General features: G+C 41.8%; 1 protein-coding gene across 1 annotated transcript; it reads left to right on the plus strand.

Annotated features, from left to right (window-relative positions):
* The first annotated feature begins 5,585 nt into the window (after positions 1–5,585).
* Prame (PRAME nuclear receptor transcriptional regulator) lies at positions 5,586–8,959 on the plus strand. The gene is made up of 3 exons (XM_047562171.1): positions 5,586–5,887; positions 6,260–6,874; positions 8,428–8,959. The coding sequence occupies exons 1-3, from the start codon at positions 5,586–5,588 to the stop codon at positions 8,957–8,959; spliced, it is 1,449 nt and encodes a 482-aa protein (XP_047418127.1).
* Positions 8,960–9,561: the final 602 nt, after the last annotated feature.

Consider the following 9,561-nt stretch of genomic DNA (forward strand, 5'->3'; position numbering starts at 1 on the left):
TGTCTTATTGTCCTGGCTCCAAGTTTCCTTGATGTTGATAGTAGATAGACATGCTTGTTCCTAAATTCAATGTTGTCAAAAATACCCACAGCACAGTTCCTGTATCTCTGTGTGTGAGTTCTGTTGTCATGTATGTGTGTATTCATAATTGTAATTTTTTTCTTTTTCATTCTTTTTGTTTTGTTTTGTGGTGGTACTGGGAGTTGAACTCAATAGCCCTCTATCTCCAAGCTATATCCCCAGCTCTTTTTTTATTTTTTTGAGACAGGATTAGTCTAATTTAACCAAGCTGGCCTTGAACTTGCTGTCTTCCTGCCTCAGCCTCCAGAGTCACTGGGATTATAGGCACATGTGTCACCGCACCCAACTCTTCTAAGTTTTATTAGTTGTGGTTTCCTACTTTTCCTTTCTACTGCTGTTACCATAAACAGTGCAGAGAGGAAGAGGCTAGATTACCAGCTAGTTGCTCCAGAAATATTCAGTTAGGGCTCAGGATGTGGCTTGATGGTAGAGTGCTTGCCTTCCGTGCATGAAGCCCTGGGTTCAATCTCCATTACCAAAACACACACACACACACACACACACACACACACACACACACACACAGAAATATTCAATAGGTTTTATTCAAAGTCAGCTGTGAAGGAAGATAGAAGAAACTTAGAGTTTCAAAAGTTCCATCTTTGAAGCCTCTGAAGGTGAGCAGAGCTTTTTAAAAGAAGAGGCAGTGAATGAGACAAAAGGCAAGAAGCATACATAAGCAGATTTAGTTAACCTGTGTTAGGCTGAGGAGGGAGCAGTTTTCATTCTTAATTTCTTTGATGCCTGTCAGGGTGGATTGTAGCTCTTAGTTCTCCATTCTCAACAGAAGGAATTTACTCTTGATGGAGGTGAGAGTGAGGAAGTCAAATTCAGTCTGTTTTGTTGCCGTATACTTACCTACTTTTCCCCTATAAAACAAGTCTGGAATTCATTTCTATACCTACCACTTCTCTGATCTCAATTCATTTATTTTGTCCTCAATCAGCATTATGCACTGTCTTCTGCTTTGTGATTTTTTTTTTAAACCCAGAGGCACTTAACCTCTAAGCCACATCCCTAGCCCTTTTTATTTTTTATTTTGAAACAGAATCTTCACTAAGTCGCTTAGGGCCTCATTAAGTTGCTGAGGCTGGCTTTGAATTTGCATTGCTCCTGCCTTAGCCTCCCAAGCTAAGGCCTCCATGCACCACCATGTCCAGCAACTTTGTTCTTCTTACTAAATGCATTATAGCATTTTTTATTCAGTCTTATTTAGTAATGAACAGAATCTGACTTATCTCTAATTAAAACTTTGCTTTACCAGACTTGGAAAATTAAAGATCAATTGTTTTCTCTCATATGTGAAATGGGGGGGGGGAATGTTTTAAAAAGAACAATAGAGTAAAGGAAGGGGATCGAGGGGTGGGGAGGGAGAAGGGGAGGGCTTGGGGAAGAACTGGAGAACAAAATCTACCAAATTATGCTATGTCCACGTGTGAATATACCACAATGAATCCCACACATATATATAATTATAGTTCACTTCTTAAAGTAATAATAGAAAGGAGATAAGTAGTGCAAGGATCAGAGAAGGAAAGAGGGAGGGAAAAGGAAAATAATGGGGAATGAGATTGATCAAATTATGTTATGTGCATGTATCAATATGGGATAATGGATCCCACTATTATGTACAATTATAATATACCAATTAAAAATAAAATAATCTAAATTAAAATTTTTAAAACTGCTTTGCTTTACTTTCATACATCTTGATATGTGTGTAAGGATAAATAGAAATTGAAAAAATTCTATATTTTAAATTTTCCCTGGTGCCAAAAGGACTTCTCTTTCTGTTTTTCTTTTGATATTTCCTTCAGAAAACTTGTGATCCTAAATCCTTTCTCTGTCTCTTCCAAATGTATGTAAATTTTTTTAAAGTTAAGTAAGCCTCTCCAGGTTTACATTTCAGATATATCTCTTAGAGCCACCTCTGTGAAATGTGAACGTAGAGGAAGATAGGATCCTGTCTCCCTGTCTCTGTAGCTTAGTCCAAGCACTTAACTCTGAGTTGTAACTTGCAATTACTTCGGAGAAAGAGTGGTTGTGTTATTTTTTTCCTTTGGACAAAGACACTTATTTATATTTAATAGTTTGTATCTACCTAACTATCTAAAAGGATGAGATTCCTTTCTGTCTTTGCAATCTCCTCAGTGAGTTGCCTGTGAAGTACATCACAATCTGGTTTAATATTTATTGAATAATAAAATAGTTTCACTCTTGTTAACATTTTTGGAGAGACTGTACTGGATTGGCAGGAGATTATATTTTTAATGATTTCCCTAGTAATGAACTTTTTTATTTTATTATCTGTTGTAGTTTGGTTATTCTCGTCTAAAAACTTCTGGGCAAGTTAAAGATTAGTTTCAGTTTCAGTGGTTGCTAAGTTATTCTTTATTCTGTCATTAGTTATGGTCCAGATTTTTTAAAACAAAGGCATCATGAAGACATTTTTGGTTGGATTTATTAAGAACATTCTAGTGTAATTGGGACTGGGATCTTATTAGGATAATGATTACATTTTACAGTTGGTTGTCACTGGTATATAGGAACACCACTGATGTGTGTATGTTGGTTTTATGATCAGCAACCTTGATGAACTCATTATTCCATTGGTTTTTCTATGATAATCTTGGGCTTCCTATGAAGTGTCACATGATCTGTACATATTGGCAGTTGTGCTTTTTCTTTTCCAGTACTTACCTGATCTTTTTTTTCTTGCAAATGAAAGAAAAAACACTACAACATTACAATGTTGAACAGAAGCAGTAATAATCACATCTGAGTTAGTCCAGTTTATAGGGGAAGAAAAATATTTTCCTTCCCCCTGTCCCCCCATATCTTGGATTCATTGGCTGAGGCCCCTGTAGCAAAAAACAGATTAACAAAGAAAAGGCATTAGGAATTTATTTAATATAGGTTTTACATGACACAGGGTCCTTGATAAGGAAATAAAGTCCCAAAGAAGTGGTTAAGCCTCAGTATTTTTATGCTAGGTTTGATGAAGAGTAGAGGATCTGTAGAAATACGATAGAACAAAGGAAGTATAAGTTAAATGTAATAAACTGAGGGAAATAGCAAGTCCTGTATGTTCAGATTTATCTTGGTGGTCCTATACCTTAAGAAATAAGGTTCTTCTTTCCTCAAGGCAGAGAAAATGTACCTCCCATGCAGGCCTCCTGCTACAGGAGGTTAGAAAATCCTTCCTGAAAATGCTGTTTATTAAACTTCATCTTAAAATAGTCAATATGCCAAGTTTCCATATTTGGGAGTAGTGTGTCCTGAACTCTAACAAGAACATGTTAGAAGCAGACGCCAAGATGGATGGAAGGATTTTACTAGGGGAACCGCCTATGAGGGGAAATGGGAAGGAATTGGGGAAGGTGTGAAGAAATGGCAGAACTGCATTGCTATCGGGTGAAGCAGAGCTGGAGAGGAGGCTAGATGAAGTGAGTACTCTGGAAGATTCAACAAAACTTCAGAGTCCTAAAGCCAAAAGTGATCATTAGAGGAGTGGCATTTCCTAGGAATTGATCATCACAGTCAGTCATTGGTAGGGACAGCACATAGAATGTGTGGCCTGGGCTCCAAGGGCAGCTACGATCCCTTAGTTGGAAGTGCAGAGTGCATTCTAATGGTGGCCACAAAATCTTTATCTTGTTTCTGATTTTAAAGGCAACGTTTACAAAACGTCATCACTGAATATTTGGTTATAGAACTTCCATTCTCTTCCTTCTTTGATATTTCTCAGTCCACTGACACAACTGCATTAATAATTAATAATCCTAATGTTCACCATTCTCAAATTTCTCGTATCAGTTGTACTTGTATTTGATTGCCTTCTTATTGATATTTATAGATTTCATTTCCTAGTATTTTACTATTTTGGCTTTTTGCATCTAGCTTCAAAAAATGAGATCAGGCAATAATTGTCCTTTCTTATATTAGCCTTGGCCAGTTTTGTTGCCAAGGCTATAACAGTCCCCAAAAGAATGGATTTCATAACTTATGAAAATGTGAATAAATGTTTCTTGTCTCTGATTTCCATAGCTTCTAGGCCTCAGCTGTCCAAAACTGGAGCATCTATCCACACGCAGCTATTTAAATTTAAATTATTTGAAATTTATTAAGATGTAAAATTCAATTCCTCATTCTAGTAAAATTTCAAGTGCTCAGTAGTCGCATGTGGCTTGTGGCTCCCATATTGGACAGCACAGGTCTAAGACCTCCCTAATCATTGCACCAAGTTCTGTTCTGTAGCCTGGGTGGCCTACAGAGGGTGATGGGATGGGACTATGCTTCCTTGTATTTCACTGGGCAGAAAAAAAGGGGTTGCTTTGGGCAGTTGAAAGAACCCCATAAGTCACTTTAAACTGATGCTTTGAGATTGAAAAAGAAATCCTCCATTCCATATCACCCTCAACTCATTCAGTGGGATGTGGTGAATTCATATTGTATATTTCAACTTGCTTTTAAGTGCATTTAAAATATGCCTTGGTTTGTGTACTATATGTCAGGCACTGTCTGTAACTAGACTACAGTAATGATAAAAGCAGACATGGCTCTTTTTTTTTTTTTTTCTCCTCTTGCAATTAAGCAGAGAAAAACAAAATAAACTGTGTGTGTTCACACTTGCACACATGTATGTGTGTGAGAGAAAAGTACAAGTACAAGTACAAGTGCTAGAGATCAAGTTAGGATAGAAAGAGACAATCAAGGGATGGGAATGCTATTCTACATGAGTGATCAGGGACAAGGTGAATTTTCACAGAGACTTGAAATAAAGTGAGGGATCCACTTATGAAGATTTCTGAGAGATTTTCCTAAGCAGAAAAAACAGTAAATGAAAAGGCCTGAAGCAAGGTGTTGTCTGGGTTGGAGAAGAGGCATGGAGGCCACTATTGGTTTCTGTTGCAGAGTGAATATTGGAGCAGGTGACAGGAGTTGAGCCCTGGAGTGCTAAGAGGCTAGATTCTAGGGCAATATAGCAAGATAGGTTTTATTCAGAGTGAAAGTGAAACCACTGGAGAGTTTTGAGTCACAGAAAGACATATCTGACAGAACATAGTGGGCATCAGGCCAGAGGCAGGAAGAGAAGTTAGAAGGCCATTTTAGAAGAAATATTGGTGACTTGGTAAAAATGGAAGTGATGAGAAGTAGTCAGACTCCAGATACATTTTGGAAAGTTGATATGGAATTAGGGACAATGTCCTTAGTAAATGCTCATGGTAATCTTGATGGTGAAGGCAAAGGAGTAACATTGGGACCAATTCAAAGCCACTGAAGTCTAGCAAGGAATTGATCTAAAACCCTGAGGGTCTGGGTTCCATGTCCCCAGAGACTGGGGGTCCTTGGAGTCTCATATTTGCAAGGTTTGGGTCATGAATGGAAGATGGAAACAGCATTTGAACCTATGATGGGTGTGAAAGGCTTATATATCTTTTGTGTTCACCTGGAAGGGATGCTGAGCTACAGGTCTTCTGAGGATTTCTACCTTACTCTGCATCATGTTCATGGAGATGAGCAATCCATCCCTACCCAAGCTCTTGGAACTTGCAGCCTACAGCCTGCTAAGCAATGAGGCCTCTGCTATATCTGCCTTGGAAGAGTTCACTGTCAACCTCTTCCCACCACTGCTCACTGCTGCATTTGCCAAGGGGCATGAGAAGGCTCTAAAGGCCCTGGTGCAGGCCTGGCCCTTCCCCTTTCTCCGACTAGGCTCTCTGATAGTACAGTGGCCCAATCAAGATAGCTTGCAAGCTGTGCTGGATGGGCTGGAGGCCTTACCTGCTCATGGGACCTATCCCAGGTAAGGGGGATGCTGGGTCCAACGCTTGGGCACAGAGTTAGAAGAGAAGTGATCTGAGAGCCAAGGCAGAGGAGCATTAAATAAGGTTAATGGTGCAAATGGGCAATCTATGAGTCTTTGGATTAAGTAGTTGATGATGCTGTTGGAGGGCATTAAGAAGTGGGATTTTCATCTTCTAGGGATTATGGTACAGGTTATGTGAAGAATGGAGACTGAGAAAGGAGCCCAAAGAAAAGCCCATATGAGAGGGGAGGATGGGTGGACTTATGCCGGGATCTGAGAGTGACCCAACATGCTGCTACTCATCTTTCTTGGGCCCAGTTGTGCTTACCCAGATGACAGCCTCTCATCATACCCCTTTCTTCCCCACAGGAGGTCAGAACTGAGGGTGCTGGATTTGACGCTGGACTTTGATCAGGTCCAGAGTAAAGGGATTGCTGAGGCCTTGGCCATGTTCCCATTTTGGCTACCATCGACGGTCAAGGCACCAATGCCCCAGGCCATGGCCAAGAGCAATCCAAGAGAGGACACAAGAAAAGGACCAAAAAAGCTGTGGGAACCCGTGGAATTACACATTGATCTTTTCCTGAGAGTCCCCTTCAAGTTTGATCCATTCCTTTCAGCCCTCCTGACAAAAGTGGAAAAGAGTGGTGGGTCCCTGCGCCTCTGCTGTAGGAAACTGCATATTGAGGAAATGCCCTTTAACAGCCTGATAGGGATCCTGAAGACACTTGAGCTGGATTTCATCCAGGAGTTGGAGGTGTTTGACTGGTTTCGGGCACTGTCAGAGCAGAGACTGTTTGCAACACAGCTGGGGAGGATCTGCAACCTGCGCAGCCTCAAGCTGGCCTACTACCACTGGGCCTTCTCCCCAGTGAGTGAGCAGTCCTGCAGCTACTTTCTTTCACAGCTCAGCAAGCTGGGCCACCTTCAGAAGCTCCACCTGTCCTACTCCTACCTCTCAGGCAACCTACATCAAGTGCTCAGGTGAACAGGTGGGCAGGGGCCTCCAAGTCAAGCGAGGGCAAGAATCAAGTCAGAAAATGGGGCCCATTCTCATGTGATTATGAAATGCTGTGCACAATCTGGGAACCTGGTGTTCCTATGCAGCTGATGACTGGGATCTGCTTTGGAAGACAGAGATGGTGGGGAAAGATGCATAACTGTTAAAAAGAAATACAATAAATTTAGTTTAAAGACATAATTGATTCATGAATTGAATAAAATAGAATTCCATAAAATAAAAACTCCAATGAACTAGCAGGGGAGTTTGGTTATGTAGGCAGAAAAGAATTGAAGAAAGTAAAGAAAAAAACAAAGGTTCTTTCAAAGTTCCTTTTCTTACAGGGTTAAGAGTAGGATTTCCTCATCACATAGGCTCAGGCAAATTGGGTCCCTTCTGATTAGTTGTTGTGAATCTCTTATCATTTATAAAGCTGACCTATTCCATAATTCAGCTTGAATACATAGCACTTAGCACAAGCAACTTCATTCTGGTTTGGTCTGGTCCATTGGTGCCTAGTACAGGAGCTCAGTCAAAATAACAGCTACCTGAGAATTTTGTTTAACAATATGTTTATTTACTCAACAAACTTCTCTGGGCACTACTGAGTGCTATACTGGGCCTTGAAGAAAGGACCAGAGACAATACAGGTCAGGGCTCTCCTCTTGGAGCTTATGCTGCTCAGGCAGATAAGATGCAGGGCCCAGCAGGACAATTGTGCAAGGAAAGTGTCTTATTCTGTGAACATTTCCTATAAACTTCCCAGTGGGGCATTTGATACGCCCAGGCTGACCTCCAGTCAAATGGAAGCCTGAGTGGCAGCTTCCCCAGATTCAAACCAGAGTACTAATGGGCCCATCCAAAGGATACCTAATCATCAAAGCAGCTCTTTCCAAACAACTCTCAGTATTCATATTGGATGTATGTAACATAGGTCACAATTTCACCAAAGAGAAAGAGTTGGAGAGCATGTTAGCTTTCCATTGTTGTGACAAAATATCTGAGATAATCAACTTAAAGGAAAAATTTATTTTGGTTCACACCTTTGGATGTTTCAGTCTACAGCTGGTTGTCCTATTGCTTTGGGGCCTGTGGTGAGGCAGTACATTATGGCAGAGAGTGTGTGATGTAGCAAAACAGCTCACCTCAGCTGTTGGGAAACAAAGAGAGAGAGAGGAATGAACCAGGGCCCCAATATCCCCTTGAAGGTCATGCCCCCAATGACCTAACTTCTTTCTACTTGTCCCCATATTCCAAAGGTTCTACCACTTCCATATAGGTCCACAGGCTGGTCATGAATCCTTTAGCATATGGGCTTTGGTGGGGACACTTAAGATCCAAACCATAATATAGGAGGACCTCATAGTTATTTTGAGACACAGTCAGGCCTTGGGACAACAAAGGACATATGATTCTAAACCTCCTGCTAAATGTCTTCCCAGATGAGGCAGTAGCCTTAGGTCCTCTGTGGGCAAGCAGATACCCAGGGAGGAGGGACTGGGCCCTCACCTGAGTCATCTGCACCTTCTTTCCTCAGCTGCCTACAGTGCCCACTGCATGCCCTGGAGATTTGTTCCTGCACCCTTCTGGACATCGACATCACCTACTTATCCCAGAGTCTTCATGTCACCTGTCTGAAGAAGTTGGATCTAAGTGGCAACAACCTTTCCTATATGGTCCCTGGGCCCTTAGAGACCCTGCTGGAGAAGGTCTCAGGGACACTGCAGCACCTGAACTTGAACCACTGCCGGCTAAAGGATGCCCACCTCAGTGCCATCCTGCCATCCCTATGCCATTGTTCCTGGCTCCACTCCCTGGGCCTGTCTGACAACCCCATCTCCCAGGCCAGTCTCCTGAGCCTGCTGGAGCACACAGCGGGACTTATGGAGTTGAAGCATGTACTCTATCCCATCCCAGTCGAGTGCTGCACATACCTGCATGGCCTCTCCTGGGGTCCTGTCAACAAAAACAAGATGTGCCTGGTGCAGGCTGAGATACAGAAGCTGCTGCAGGCTATGCAGAGAGCTGATATGCAGTGGAGCCCCCACTGCCCTAGCCCTTGCCCATGAAGCTGGTGCAGCTCAAGTGAGGGATGGAAGTAGTACCTGGGGACTGTGATCAGAATAGGCAACTGGAAGCAGAATTCCAGACAGGCACGTTTTTAGCAGGGAATATAAAGGAAACTTCCACAAGAAGTGTTCAGTGTTTTATTCTCTACTACCTCACTCCCTCATTCCAAAGCCTGGCATATTTGAAATGTTCATTCAATCTACACATACTATTAAGGTGGCTTTGTCAGCTTCCAGGGATGGAAAGATATCAGAAGTCTGGCCTTCCTCAGCAAGAACTCACTTAACCGGGATCACTCTCTGACCACTCACTCTGTTTCTCTTTCTTGTCTTTTACTTCTGGATAAAATGAAACAGGGCCTTAGTTGACTTCTCCACTTTCTAGTCATCCTTTCCTTCTGGAGATCTGAGCACTCAGGGGCTGTTGGGAGACTGGGAGGAGATGCACACAAGCACACTTGCATTCACAGAACACACACAGCCATTTCTAAAACTTAATGTCTCCATTTAAAACATATTTCAAGAGAATGTCTACACAAAACTAGGCTGTCTCTTAAGTCAAAAAATGCCCTGCTATACTTGGTTCATGAAAACAAAGCATA

Source organism: Sciurus carolinensis, chromosome 8, assembly GCF_902686445.1.
Source record: "Sciurus carolinensis chromosome 8, mSciCar1.2, whole genome shotgun sequence".
Classification (NCBI taxonomy): domain Eukaryota; kingdom Metazoa; phylum Chordata; class Mammalia; order Rodentia; family Sciuridae; genus Sciurus; species Sciurus carolinensis.

Excerpts from the sequence above, each read along its gene's own strand:
- Prame (XM_047562171.1), top strand. The coding sequence starts at position 5,586 with ATGTTCATGGAGATGAGCAATCCATCCCTACCCAAGCTCTTGGAACTT. Across the intron at positions 5,888-6,259 it reads GCTCATGGGACCTATCCCAG|GAGGTCAGAACTGAGGGTGC; the intron begins GTAAGGGGGATG and ends TCTTCCCCACAG. Across the intron at positions 6,875-8,427 it reads AACCTACATCAAGTGCTCAG|CTGCCTACAGTGCCCACTGC; the intron begins GTGAACAGGTGG and ends TTCTTTCCTCAG.